We start from the raw sequence: 15,239 nt of genomic DNA on the forward strand, positions 1-15,239 counted from the left end.
AGCACATCATTCTTCCACTTATTATGAATTTCAGGCACTGTTTAAGAAATTGACTCCTGAGGAAGCCCTCCAGTGCGTAACATGTGTTAACCCAAACCTCTTGTTACACATCTATTAGTGTTGGGTTTCATACTAAACATCCACCTTGAGAGCTAGTCTGAAATGATTCTGCCCCCATATGTATGCCATAATAAGCACTGGATTTAGAAAGAGTGATGCAGATTGATTTTTTATTGTACCTTAAAAACGCCATAGTATTTTACGGGGACCTTCACGTAATCTGAAAGCTCCTTCTAGGGTCTAACACACTTTCCAGCAAACTAGCACCTGTCATATCAACATTTCTCATCTACACCTGCACTTTTTTTTGCCTTATGCATCAATAGTATTTTGTCATGAAGGGAACTCTTGTCCTTAATAAAAAGCGAATATATGGATAGTATAGACTTCTACCCCATTATAACTGAATTGACAGATGTCCGAAGTGGAGGAAGGGGTGTAAAATAAAAGTGTCTTTCTTTTGCTTTTCAAACAGTGCCAGGTCCAAGTGCAGTGCTTCCATATCTGAGCACATTTGCAGCACTAAGATGTTACATTGAGGCACTATAAAGTTGCAGCGTCTCCAAATAGAGAATCAGAAATGATCTGCTGTGTGTGATGCAGTACCACATGAACAGCAGCCTAAAACATATTTGAGTTTGCCTCTCTTGAGTTCCAAACCACAAATCAGCTGAGTTAAATTATGTGTCTATGTATTGATATCCGGCCAAGACCCAGTCAATCAGGCAGAGAAAATCAAATGATATGTCTGTGTTGTGCAGCTTCTCTGGACATTCCCAAAGTTAATCTGCTTTTTATAGGTGGATGAAAAATCAGACTAGTGGTCTTTGAGTTGTGGAATTTTCTATCTTTGCCAACCAGCCTTAGAAAACCGTTAAAGCACATCTTCATAACCTGAGGGGTTCTTGTTTGATAATGTATGAGCTGCAGTTTTTTTAGTGTGTAGTTTAACGTTTGGCACTAATACTTATATTGGGGGTAAGTAGAGTGGGCTGGATTTGTTAGGCCACAAAGGTTCTGGCATAACGGCAGGCGCATGAACATTGCCAGGTTCATAAAATAAAACAAAGTTAAAAGCTGAACGTGAAGGAAAGATTCATGGCGTGCAGAGCAATGGAGCAGAGCAAGATGGTCCTTGAAAGTAAACACACATTTGTGTTGCAAGCCAGGAAGGCAGGAAGGAAGGATAGAATGAAATGCAACATTAATCGGAGAATTGTGCTAAGCAGAACGCTGTTCCAAAGGTCACAAAGGGGGCGAGATGGGTGCTGGAAGGTTCTGGCATGTGATGTGGCCAGAACTGACATCAAGAAAAAGGCTGGGAAATATTAAAGAAAATGTACAGGAGCATATAGCGAGGCGGAGGTGAATGGAGGGTTTGAAATAGAGCGAGAAAAGCGGGGAAGGACAGACTTCCATGAGAAAGAGAGGCCTGTGTTTGCATAGCTGGAGCTTTGGCGAGGATCGTCTGCTGGGCTGCTGGTCAGTGTAGCTGGGAGTGGGACCTGTAAAGGGAGTACATTGAAGGCCGTTGTTTGACACCGGGACAGTGTTCTGGCAGAGACGGGCTGCAGCGTAGCTAGCTGCAGAAAGGGAATTTGCGAGCCAAGGAAGAGACAGCCTTCTGAGAGAGAGTGTACTCATTTGGATGGTGAGTATAACTAAACATGCAAATTAGCAGGAACCCCCTGCAGGGTAATTGTAAGGGTGTCAGACTGGACACAAAAGGCAATGCTTTGTTAATCTTTATGGTACCAAAAGATGAATGGAGTAGCCTGAACTCATAGTTTGGGGTGGGGGTTTGTCCTTTCACACAGAGGGGGTCATGATTTAACAACCCATCCAGTGATAAGCAGGATAAGGAGATTGACAAACAACTGAAATCCTAATGCTTTTATATTTCTTTCACAACAAATGATTCTCGCAAAGGGTTTCCGAGGTTAAGAAAGAGAAACACATATGCCATGCCATGCCTAAGATGAAATGTGTTCTTGCACATGTGCCTAGAGATAAATATTTATTGTAATTGTATTCATGCTTCACAAGTGACATATTTGAGTTGCTTGATTACTGCTGATGAAATGGACGATATAAAGTGCCTAACTGTGAAAGTGCGTAGCGGTCCTTATTTTGTCCAGAGCCTGTCCTTTTTCTTGCATTCAGTGTGAAATGGGTATTGTGAATGAAAGATATAGTACTAGGCCTGATGGTGCGTAACTACAATTCTGAGGTGAAATAAACTTTGGAGAAAGGAAGAGTCAGTCTATATCTTCCTTCAGTGTGCAAGCTGTGTCTCCAAATGTTTTGGACTACGGGTGTCATGTTTCTGCACCATTGGCTGTGATGGCTAGGGCTAATGAAGGCAGTACTCCAAAACATCTGGAGAGCCAAAGGTTGCAGATAACTGTTCTTTGTTACAGGAGGGATGTCTTTTTGCCTACTCAAATAGATTGCGTTAAGCGCCAGTAAACATTCCTGAATGTATCTGAGGGTTATTCAAATCACCTAGAGTTGATTAATTGAGTAGTGGGTCTTCATGCAACCTACCAAGATGTAATGTAATACCTTAGTGTCTTCTTACCCGAACCAAAATATCCCGTGCTTCTTTGCTGAGCCAACGTGGGTAGAACGGGTCATCCATGCGAATGGACTGGAACAATGTCTCTTCGTCGTGGCCATGGAACGGAGACTGTCCAATGAGCATTTCATAGAGAAGGACCCCGAAGGACCACCAGTCCACAGAAGTATTGTATTTCTGGCCCAATAGAATCTGCAAAGAGGAATTTGCTGGTTATTTAGTAAAAGCTTATTGTTGATTTATATCACATTGAATGCCTAACTCCTCTGGATTCTAAACACCAGACTGGAGATCATACTCACGCTGTACGGCATTACATTGTTCCTAAGGCAACTGGGCCGACCCCGAGCTATTCCCTCGGCCTAAATGAGAACTTGGTAAACAGAGCTTTTGGAAAGCACAGTGGTACCCCTCAACACACAGTTTTTTATAAAAGTGAAACCCCTCGACACACATTTTTTATTTCGATGTTAATGTTTGTCGGCCATTATGAATTTCAATTGCCCCAATTCGTCTTTGTTGAAGTAGAATACTCACAGCCCACCACAATCACACATTCTTTCTAGGGCATCACCACTATCTATTGGGAAGAGACTACGAGTTTTGCAAAACATACATAGAGCAATATTGAGTTCAGCAGCTCCCCAAGGCATATGATTGGAATTGCCCTGCCGGTTGCAGATGTTGTCACGTTAAAACATTTGTCCTAAATGAGGAGAATACATTTTCATGGATTGTTCAAGCCAGCAGGGGGTCATTTTGGGTATCCTGATAGGTCCACACCCATGGTGAGTTTACCACTGATAGCCAGTAAAATCATTCCAAACATGTGGTGGTTTTTAGAAATACAGGAGGCAGTGTTTCTGAAATGTCCAATGTCCGTGTTTTGCTATTTTTCCTTCCATCACTGTGTAGGTATAGAAACGCATGTGAGGCAGCAGCAGTGCACGACTACCAACCCATGGAAAAATAAATGCACAGAAGAGTCAGTATTGACCTTTCTGCTCATTATGCATCTAAATGTACAGAGGGTGTGAGCATATATACGCCAGGCATCTTTTTAACACACAAGTAAAGGGGAAGCGCTGGTGCTTCTCTTCAATCACTAGTTTTTGAGCAGCTGGGTAATGATAATTAACCCTACCTTTTAGGAGTAGGTAAGATGATGCGGTTAATTTTCAGGAGGTATTCAAGCAACTAATTCTGTGTTTTATTTTGCCTGCAGTATATTCATAACACCTCAGAAATTATAAGGGGGTTCCTTGGTAAAAACAGAACACATTTGAAATACTTTGGGCCTCATTACAAGTTTGGAGATGTGGGAAAAAGGTGGCAGTAATTCCATTTTCCTGCACCTCCAAATTATAATTTTGGTGGATTTACCGCTGGCAGAATTAAAGTGCGGTACATCCACCGATTGTTGGTAAAAAAGTGGTGGATCCACCTCTAGCTTGTTTGCTCGAAGTAAAACCTCCACTTTAGCTGCAGAAATCGGCAGATTTACCGCAGGGTAATTCTGCCGGCGGTAAAACAGCCAAAAATCTCCATGGGTTCTTATGGACTCCAAAAATTGGGAGTCACTACCCCTTGTAATTCCGGGGTAACCCCATGGGACTAAGTGGAAGTAACGGAAATCGAGTTTGGCGATAATTCAGCAGAATTACCGCCAAATCACTGCTGAACTGGTAACGAGGTCCTCTGTGCTGTCAACAATTCGCCCACATTCTCAGATGTCCTGGCTCCTGCATTCAGAACAGCCTCTACTGAAGGCAGGGAATCCAGACAAGACTGTGTTACCTGAGTCCCTGATATATCAAGAGCCTGCAGCAGAGAGCAATGGTCATCTGTAGAAATGCAGAGCTTAATTTACTTAGTATTCTGCTGGATATAGCACCAGGCACTCAAGTGAAATAGTGTGACCGTCACATGTTGACCTTGGAGTGGTGGGTCTAGGTTAGACCTTTTTGCTTTCGAGTCGTAACCTGTGCACCCTCAGCAGCCAGCAGCTGAAATGCAACCAATTTTAATAATTCAGCATGCAACAAGCTGCATGGACCTTCAAAATGTGGCAGGTATGTCCCTTGGTTGGTCTCTGGAATTTGGACATATTAGGAGATAAAAGATTCCTTATTTAATAGAAAACAGATCAGAAATTATTTCAGGAAGCCTATAAAAAAAGTGGTAGCCCACTGGGAACAAACACAACCACATTGCAACTCTATGGAGAGGCTCACACTCACAACCATGTTTAGCTCACTATGTCTTTCATAGGGGCTGAATAGCCATTTATATATGGCAGGTCCACCTACAAAGGACTCCCCATTTTTGTAAATTTTGAGAAACTTGGGGTTTACTTTTCTGATCTTTTGGTAACTCAATCTACTCATTCTAAGCGTCTTTTCCAAACTCTCTCTCGTCATCTCTTTCCTCCCCCCCTGATCATCCTATTAATTCTATGCTATCTGCCACTGATCCCTCAATCCCTAAATAAACTCTTTCTTGTTTCACCTCGATTACTAATGAGAAAACCACTCTAGTGGCCCGTGCCCTTCCTACTTCCTCTCCGTCTGACCCTATACCTTTAGTACTTATTCCTAAAATCTATCCCTCTCTCGTCTCTTATCTTACTTATTTCTTTAATATTTGTCTACAATCTTCTACTTTTCCAACCTCATTGAAACATGCCTTTGTCATTCCTATTCTGAAGAAACATTCTGCTGATCCTTCTTTGGCTTCTAATATTTGCCCAATTTCCCTGCTAACTTATCTTTCTAAAATACTTGAGCATGTTGTTCATTCTCACGTTTCTTCCTTCGTCTACCATAATGCAATTCTTCCTTGCTTCCAGTCTGGATTTCGTCCTTTTTATTCTACTGAAACTGATTGTCTTTCTTTTCTTGATTCTCTTTTATCTGCTTGCTACTCTAAACATTCATCAATTCCCATTCCTCTCGACTTATCTGCTGCTTTTGACACTGTGGATCACTCTCTTCTAGTAGCTTCTCTTTCGTCTTTTGGTTTTACTGGATCAGTTCTTTCCTGGTTTAAATCATATCTGCCCCATAGGACATTCTCAGTTTCTTGGTCTGGGTCTTCCTATGACACGTTTCAACTTATTCACGGTGTCCTTCAAGGCTCAGTACTTCCCCTTTTCTAGTCTCTCTCTATACTTCTCGCATAGCAAAAGTTATTTCTTCCTCTGGCCTTTCTCACCACTTCTACGCTGATGAAACTCTGCTCTTTCTTTGTTTTTCTTGTTTATCTACTGATATCCACTCTCAACTCTCTGCAGGTCTTTTGGATATCCATTCTGGGATGTCAGCTCATTTTCTGACTCTTAACACTGCGAAAACTGAAGTATTCTTCTTTCTTATTTCCAGCTAATACTATTCCCTCTCCTCTTCCCCCTTTCTTTGTTTCTTTTCCTCCTCCTCAATGATCCATCTCTCTCACGGCCGTAATTTAGGGCTTTACTTTGACTCTGGGCTGTCCTTTAAACATCACATTTCATTATCAGCACATGTTTGTTACTTTCATCGTTACAATATCCGAAAGGCTCGTCTCTTTCTAACCTTCGATGCCACTAAGCTCCTGTTGTCCTCTTTACATTTTTTCTGTTACTGTTCTTCTGCTCTTTTTCGTCTCTCTCCTACTTGTCTGGCAGCTCTTAAATCTATCTTCAATGCCTCTATCTACTTATTCTTTCTCTTAACCCCTCAAGACTCTATTTCTACTTCGTTTTTCACTCTCGGCTGTCTTCCCTTCCAGTCTTGCCTTAAATTTAATTTTGTATGTCTAGTTTTGAAATCTATCTATGGTCATGTGTCTGATTACCTTTCATCCTTGGTTTCATTGTACATCCCTGTCCGCACACTTTGTTCTTGTTCCCAATTTCGCCTTGTCACTCCCCATACCCCTTTTGCGCAATAACGTTTCTGCTCTTTTTCCTTGTTTGCTCCCCATCATTGGAATGCTCTTCCCCTTTCTCTTGACTCTATCACTGTCTTTTCTTTGTCCAGTGACTCTCTTATGTCCTACTTACTTCACTCTGGCTAATTTGGCTGCTAAGCTTTTGTTAAATCTCATGTCATGTACCATTTCATCCTATGTACAGCGCTTTGGAGTAAAGCGCTTCATAAAATACAAATAAAATGCAAAAATACAAATACATACTAAAGGTAAGTCAGATGTAGACCCCTTGCATTGTACATAGAAGGGATAAGCTTCACCTCACTGATGAGGCCAAACAAAGTTGAAATACAGGTCTGGATTTTCTGGTACTCTTCTTCAGTGGAGCATTGCCTAGCATTTTGGTGCTGGACTGCCCGGGTAGAAACAGGCTGGCATGCAAACGGATATTCCTTCTGGGAACAGTACAGTGAGCTAAAATGTGGCTGTAGACCCACCTGAGTGGAATCCAACCCAGAGCACAGGTTGTTTGGCTGTTTTCAGTAGATGAGCTCCCACATTTGTTTACAGTTCTGCTTGCAGTTTCATCCTAAATTAGAAGGGTAATCAAAGTCTGTACCCCTCGCTCACTGTGCCGTAAAAGAGGCCCAGTTTCCCCTCACCGAGGAGGGCCAGCAAGCCCAAAATACGAGTCTGGGGTTGCTGATAGTTCTATTGTTCAGAGGAGACTTGTCTACCATTTCGGTGATGGACTGCCCTTGTGGGTGCTACCAGACTGATATGCAAATGGTTATTTCTTCTCTGTGAAGGATGCAGTGAGATGAGTGTGGTTGCAGACTCCCCAGAGCCGAAAACAGCTCATAGAACAGACTATTTGAGCCCTGTTCATTCTCAGTAGAGGGGCTCCAACATTTTTAGATATTTTGTCAAATTTGGGCTTTTACCCTATAATCCAGATGTGGGCCCCTTGCTCACTCTGCTTAGAGAGGTTCAGCTTCACCTCACTGGTGACGCCCAGGAAGGCTGAACGAGGTATCTGGGGATGCTAGTGGCACTCTTGTGCAGAGGTGAACTGCCTTGCATTTCAGTGCTGGATTGTTCTTGTGGGTGGGCCCAGACTAATAGACACATGAATACTCCTCTTTTGTGAAAGGTACAGTGAGCTGGGCTTGGACCGCCAAATAGAAACAGCTATTTGGCCATGTTCGTACTCAGTGGAAGAGCGCTCACATTTTTGTGAAAATACAATTGCCTTACAGCTTTTCATTCAATTTCTTTCTTCAAAGTTCTACCTAAGAAGTAGGTGGGTAGTGCAGGCCTCTGAAAATAAACCCATTAGTGACGGGAAGAACACTAACCTCTGGTGCGATATAGTCTGGCGTCCCACAGAAAGTGTTCGTCTTGGTGTCTCCATACATGTTCTCTTTGCACATCCCAAAATCTGCGATCTTGATGTGGCCCTCCTTATCCAGCATTATGTTATCCAGCTTCAAGTCTCTGAAGAGAAAGAGCACAACAAATGATTACAAAGGCATATGTGGAATGCTAATTCTATGGGGCCAGATGCATGACACGCAAAGGGGGTGAGCATCCAGCCAGTCGGGTTCTTGCTCCTTTATTCTGATTCATCTCTGCACAAGGCAGAGGTGGATCAAGAAGTCGTTGCATCTCTGCATTGAAAAGCATGGGAACACGTGGTCGTCCCAGATTTCGACACCTGCACACACTCAGTGGAGAGCAGGGAGGCTGTTCCTGCCCATTACTTGCTACAGACGCCACTTGCTTTCCCTTGATGCAGAAAAAGCAGGCACAGTACAAAGGAATCTAGCTGGTCAATGCAGATCATGGTACGAGTGGACCGGCATAAGGATTGCCCACACGACGCTCAATAGAATAGGGTGCATGTTTAAGAAGCCACAGAATACCCTTAGCTATGTTTCTTTTCATATCTGCCCTCATAGCATAATGGCCGTATTTTGTAACCAGCTGTGGTGGGCAACCTTTAACAGGTCACCATCGATTCCTCTGCATAACAGAAGGTGAAAGAAACCCGGGCTTCCATTAAACCTTTGGGTGTAAGGTTTCATTCCTGTTAAGTCTGCCCACCTCACATCCACCTCGTTTTGGTGTTGTCGTGGAGGATTTACCACCGGCTCCTTTCTGGAAGTAAATGATCCAACTCAAGTTAAGACACAGAATTTGGCAGTGCAGTAAAACTGGAAGTAATTCCGTTACCACCCAAAGAATTGTCAGCATCGGAATTACTGACAAAATGTTACTCAATCACCAAACTCATAATGAAGCCCTTTGACTTTCTGGCTCCTATAGTATACATTTTTTGATCTTGCATTCGTCTACACAACTACAAAACGAAGTATTGGCAAAAGCTGTACAACTTCCCAGTTGATGTCTTATCTGTAAACCCTCAAAGAGCACAGACACAAAACATGCTAAGAAATTGCTCTCTGAAATTAGTCGTGCTATACAAGATTAATCATTTTATTCCTATGTTGTACAGGACCTTTTTTGTCAAGTTTCACTTGATTCTGAACGTTGCGTCTTACGTATTTTGAAATGTCACTCTCAGTTTGAATGCTTATTGTGTTTCAAACACGATGGCCATTTTGTGGTCCAGGTTGAGCTGCTGACAGCACATCTTTAGATGTAGAGAGTGGAATCTATAAATATGATGTCATCAGAACAAAATGCCCACAGGCGGGCAGAATTGCATGTAGATTAAAAAAGAAATCTCAAATGCTCTAAATTGACAGTGATACAAATTAAGAAAAAATCTGCAAAAAGAGGTCAACCAACTGTAGAAATTTGATGCTGGCACATGTGACCTCCATGTCAGACTAGCAGCTGGGTTATAGCTTTAAGTGAAAAATACTGCATGTGGATAAACAGATGTGTATTATTATTATTTTATTTGTATTTAGTTCACTAGGAACGTTCACAAAATTCATATGTATACAAAAACAATAACATTGACATCACATTACACCATATTCACTTTGCTTAATACACAAAGTACCTCATACATTACACTACATCTCTATAAAACCCTACAACCTAAAACCAGTAATATCAATCAATTTAGAATCCTCAAGATCAATCTACTTATACACTCAACATTTCATCACACACAACACATTTCAACCATGCACCAATACAACATTAAACAAGCAACACATAGGCCCTCATTACAACACCGGCGCTAAACCATGGTGCCATTAGCACCATGGTTGGTGCCGGTGATGTAACGGGTCCGCCATGGTTCAATGGGGAATTACCACCCCATTCCAAGGTTGGCGGGGCGGTAATTCCCCATTGATCCATGGCCCTTCTCCATTCCCATTTTCGCCCCATAGGGCTCAATGGGAAAGGGGAAGGCGCTAAGTACAGTACCTCAAATTGCGTTACCGTACTTAGCGCCAAGGTCCCTTTCCGGGTCCCTACTTTAACGGCTCGTGTAGACCAGCCGCGAAGGTCGGGTCCCGCAAAGGGGCCTCATAATCAGGCGCTAATGGGTTAATGGCGCCACAGCCTTTTACGGCACTGTTAACCCATTAGCGCCAGGGTCGTAATGAGGCCAATAGTATAGAATCATGCTGTAAACTTCCTGTGGTCCTCGTCATGTATGTATACGCCATAGTCCACCACCCCATTCCTTAAAATACATGACATTAATGCGACAACATAATCGATACAGCGCAATATGAGCCGATTCACATTCAGTATTCAAACAATAATTCCAGAGGTGCAGTTTTAATCGACTTATGCCAGTTGACAAATTGTCCCAAAATATTCATATAATTGTGTCCTAGCACAGTGCAGTTGGTAAATACATGCAATGCTGTGTCCTGCATATTTGCTAACTTACAAATGACAAGTAATTTTCTCCTCAGCAATCTTCGTGAAAACACCACGCAGGGTCAAAAGGACATTGCAATTGATATGTTTGAGCCTTCAAGTAGGCATGTGTAACCCTTACATCTCACCAAATCCTAGTTTGCTAACATATATGTACTATGAATTGATTGTTATCCTCAATTGTTAGTGCAGTATACAGTGGGCCTCATTATAAGCTTGGCGGTATGGTGCCAACAGTGCTGGTATGGCACTGACACCATTGGCACCGTACCGCCAAACTACGAGTTTTGCTCGCGGGTGCCTGTCAGCCCGCCAGTTCTGACCTGGATGGCTATGCGGCACCTGCGAGAAAAACCAGTGGGTGCTCCGGCACCGTTATTAATGGTGCTGGTGCATCCATGCTCTGCATTCCCATTCTGCCCAAGGGGGCAGAATGGGGATGGAGAGCACGGCATTACCGGCATCCGCGAATGGGTAATTACTGGGCTGCAATACTCGTAACAGCCTGGTAATGTATTTTAAGAGTGTTTAGATGTTATATTACATAATTGACTTCTCATGCTCTTTTGGATTATAGATTTGCACTCTGGTTTCAATAAAATACATCTTTTAAACTTAAGACAAAACACACAATTCAATTCAATTAAAATAAAACAGGTAAACAACACATTACCATTCACTTGTTTAAAATCAGTTTAAAAATCACTATTTCCAGTGAAATCTCATTACTATTTAAAATCCTGACCTAAAACAATTGAGTATTTAAAAAAACCTCGTTTGAAACAAATCAAGCACAACGTTCAGAATAACGAGGTTGAAGAAATGGGCAAACAATTAAAAGGTGATACAGTGTTTCCACTTCTTGAGCACAGAATCCATATTCATTGCTGATAAGTGGAATACCAGTAGATAAGACATCACCAGTAGTCAAAGTGTGGCAACTCGAATCAAGCTACTCCATCTCCCACTGCAGCACCAGTGCACCAACCTGAGAATTGGCCACCAGAGGCGTGCGTCCATTATATCCCCTTTGAGTTGCCAGGCACTTCATAGTCCTGCTAACAGGTGTGACACTAGCATTATGGCTGCACACCTGCAGCGTTGACGTACACTTCGCTCCTGCCATTTCAGTGCATTCTGCTATGACAACAATCCAGCACACCAACACTAGTTCTCGATATCCTTGGCAATTCCCTCCTCACTCCTATTTTCGCCTTTGAATGCACATGATGCTGCTGCTTTGGCAGGGGAGGGGCTGTGTATGTGTATCAGTGGTGCAGCCCTACAAGACAGTGCATATACGTGAGAGCACTGTTCCAGGGCCACACCTGGATTTTGTAGTACTGCTCACAATTCGAACCGTTGTGAGCCATGTCTAAATCGCCTAGTATGTGTGATAGTTGTGTGATGAAATGACTAATGCTTTGCAGGAGTACAAAGGCGATTAGGGTCCAAGCCGCCTGCTCAGCCCCACACTGCTACTACACCAGCAGTGATCCCAATCATGAAGGTGAAAGAGGCACAGCCCAAAAGATATATCTTCTTTGCCAGGTTTGGTATGTCAGGCGCAAGGCAGGCTATGTTTTCCAAAGGGGTGTGGGGTGATAACAGTAGCAACCCGAGCAGCTTTAGTACAATAGTCCAAAATAAAAGAATGTCCAATCAAGGCCGGATAAGAATATAAACTTTTAATCAAACAGCAAAATGCAATCAAACTATCCAGAAAAAACACACAAACCACTCTTGCAAAAGAAACACAAAAATTAGACTTTTTTTGAAAAGTACACTCTCGCTAGATGAGTCGGGGTGTTCAGGCAATTAATGTCAATATTCAATGTTCTTGAAGAAAAAGGTATAGAAGGGCCCTTTCATGTCGCTCTGGTCCCCAAAAGGGGACCAGCGAAACAGGGCCTCTTCACAGTACCGTTTACTCTTGTCTTTGAGGCTCAATGATGTTGGACCTGGCTTTTCTGCATCACGCCAGGAGACTGGGCGCTTTCGGTGCTGGGACGGGGTCTAGTCGTAGAGCTTTGGCGACCAATTCCAATAGTGCAGGACTTTTCAGCAGCGTCATTTGCTTGCAGGTTGAAGACACTGTGAATGGCATGTGGATGGCAAGAGGTGTTGGGTTGGTGTCACTGAAAGTCTAGATGACCTTGGGGACAGGGAAGTGGAGACTTGGCACTGGCGACGTGTGGTGTTGCCTGGCTCAATCAAACATTGGCAGTAGCATTGGCTGGGATTTCAAGGGAACTGGTGGCCAGGCAGGGTGTCATGCTGGAGCCGCTAAGCGAATTGGCAGGCCCTGGTTACAGAGAAGGTAGAGCATCAGTGTCGGGTAAACTCAGAGATGCAGAGGCAGTTGAGCGTTGAGGCCAAGGATGACCCAGACTGTTCCCTTGCAGCAGATTGGAGAGTGTCCAAGGTGCCCCAGCTGGCATTGAGGCAGTTTGGCGATGCAGCGAAACAGGGGTGCAAACTATAACTATAAAAGTGATGGGTGGAAGATGTTGAATGTATCTGAATCACTGGCACTCCTCTGGGTAACCTTCAACAGCACCATGTTTTAGCCCATCTGCACCATTGCAAAAGGCGTCCAGCCATATGCAAATCAGTCAGGTATTGCCACCAATGGGAGCAGCCCAGTACACTGCTAGTCCAAGTCCCCTCTGCACCAATCACATAGCTGCACCACAAGGCGGGTAGTGGGAAGGGCAAAATGCCACTGTCCCATTGCACCTCTGTGTCGTGCTTTAGTTGTGTGTTCTGCCCACCCTACATGGTAACACACCTACCCCTCAACTCACACGCTTTTGGCAGGTGTCACACACCCTGTAAGCAGCTCATTCACCCACCCAGCTCCGTACCTGATAAATCAGGTCAATAGGTTTTCACCCGCCTAAACCAAATCAGGTGTTTTTACCTGTGCTGGGGCCACAAAACATGGAGAGCTATGTGGGCGGTAGGTCCAATATGTTCTCTCTATGGAAATGCTGTGCCATGCTGTGCCATGCTGTACGATCCTAGTACGAATACAGACAAAAGCTCTGTGTAGTTTCTCATACCACTGCGCAAACCTAGCATGCATTAAAAAAAGCATGGGAAGTTTCTCGTGCCACAGTGCGAAATTAGCATGGATAGCAAAAGACCTGCGCAAAGTTTCTCCTATCGCTGTGCGAAACTAGCATGGAACCCTGCAAAATTTCTCATGTCAAAACTAAAAAACTAACATGGTTAAAACGCAAAACTAACATGGTTCACAAAAGAACCGTATGAAGTTTTTCATGACGCCGCGTGACACTAGCACAGATCAAAAAAGACCTGCACAAAGTTTCTCGTGTTGCTGAACGAACCTTGGATGGATCGGAAAACATGCAAAGTTTCTTGTGCCGCTGCACGGAACTAGCACAGATCGAAAAAGAGCTGTCTGAAGTTTCTCATCTCTCTACACGAAAGTAACATGGAAACAAAACACCAGGAGGAACACTGCGGCATCATAGAATCTAAATCTATCAGTGTTGCGACATCACTGGGGATACGCAAGACATATCCATCACTTTCTGCTCTGCAATACCGCAGGGTCCGCTGCCAGCATACTTACACACCTCCTTCCCGCACCGCTGTACACACCTGTCAAAGGAAAGTCTGGCAGGCCCCCATCTGTCCCCCTCGAGGTGGTTCTGTGAGCGGAAGAGATTTTTCTTTTACACTTTACATTTTATTTTACATTAGATTTTTCTTTTACATTTTATTTATTTTTTCTATCGGAAAGATTTGTAATACTGAAAAAAGTATCAGTGGAAACAATTACAGGACTGTGCAAAATGATCTCGATAACTAATAAGGGCAAAATTGCATTAGGGAATTTCAGTAGATTATTTGAAACACTTTTATTTAAAAAAAAATGTTGTTCCACATGAGAGTATCAAGTATGCAGCGTTACGATGGCTCCTGTAATTTAAAGACGACATAGAAAGTGCAGCAGAAAGGGGAGTTAGGGAAGGTCATTTTGTTTTGTTGCACAATAATTCACAGGTCTATGTTACAGAGAAATGGATGTGAAAAAAATGCAGGTGGAGAGATGGGAGAAATATAATGATTTTTCTTTACATCCACATTTGACTTGGTGTGCGATTTACCAGAGGAAAAAAGCATTGGCAAAGCCAAGAGTTTTGTAGGCATAGAATAGAAATTTGCCAGACATTGACATAATGGTACTACCTGGCCCCAAGATGGCAACGGCTGAAAAATGATGTGATCTCCTGGGCATATGATAGAGGTGCCAGGAACACGCTTGCCACAAGCCACAAGTGGTGGGATTGTCAATGCTTGATTTTAACAGGACTTTGCAAGGAATAGACATAAATCAAGCGACTGTAGGCACACTTGGGTAAGACATTATTATTACACTAGTGGCACATTTACAGCTACAATCGAGGCATGAACGACAAGCAGGCTGCCTAGAAATAACACTGGCAGGCCAAAGTTTAATGTTACTGCATGATAGCGGTAACTCAAAGTGATCTGAGGAGGATGAGTTTTGGAGGGGCAGGCAGTGGGTGTGAATGACCACAGGAAGTCAATGGGCCTCATTACGAGGCTGGCGGCCGCAGAATGAATGGTGCCAGTAAGGCACCGGCACCATTCATTCTGGGCCGGCACATTACGAGTTTGTTCGCGGGTGACAGTATGCACGTCTGGGCCAGACCAGATGTGCATACCGCCACCCGCGAGCAGACCAGGATGCTAACAACGGACCCGTCATTAACGGATCCGTTGTTAGCATCCTCCCCATTCCCATTGAGCCCTATGGGGGCTT

At 43.4% G+C, this 15,239-nt stretch overlaps 1 protein-coding gene across 1 annotated transcript in view; it reads right to left on the bottom strand.

Moving 5' to 3' along the window:
* The window catches only part of PRKCQ (protein kinase C theta), a 450,885-nt gene that overhangs the window by 24,193 nt on the left and 411,453 nt on the right, over positions 1 to 15,239 (bottom strand). Inside the window, exons 14-15 of the mRNA XM_069629668.1 lie at positions 7,906 to 8,044; positions 2,642 to 2,830 (exon numbers count right to left, since the gene is read on the bottom strand). Of these exons, the coding sequence (XP_069485769.1) occupies positions 2,642 to 2,830; positions 7,906 to 8,044 (328 nt within the window). The remainder of the gene's footprint in view (positions 1 to 2,641; positions 2,831 to 7,905; positions 8,045 to 15,239) is intronic.

Source organism: Ambystoma mexicanum, chromosome 12, assembly GCF_040938575.1.
Source record: "Ambystoma mexicanum isolate Mex_15411 chromosome 12, UKY_AmexF1_1, whole genome shotgun sequence".
Lineage (NCBI taxonomy): Eukaryota > Metazoa > Chordata > Amphibia > Caudata > Ambystomatidae > Ambystoma > Ambystoma mexicanum.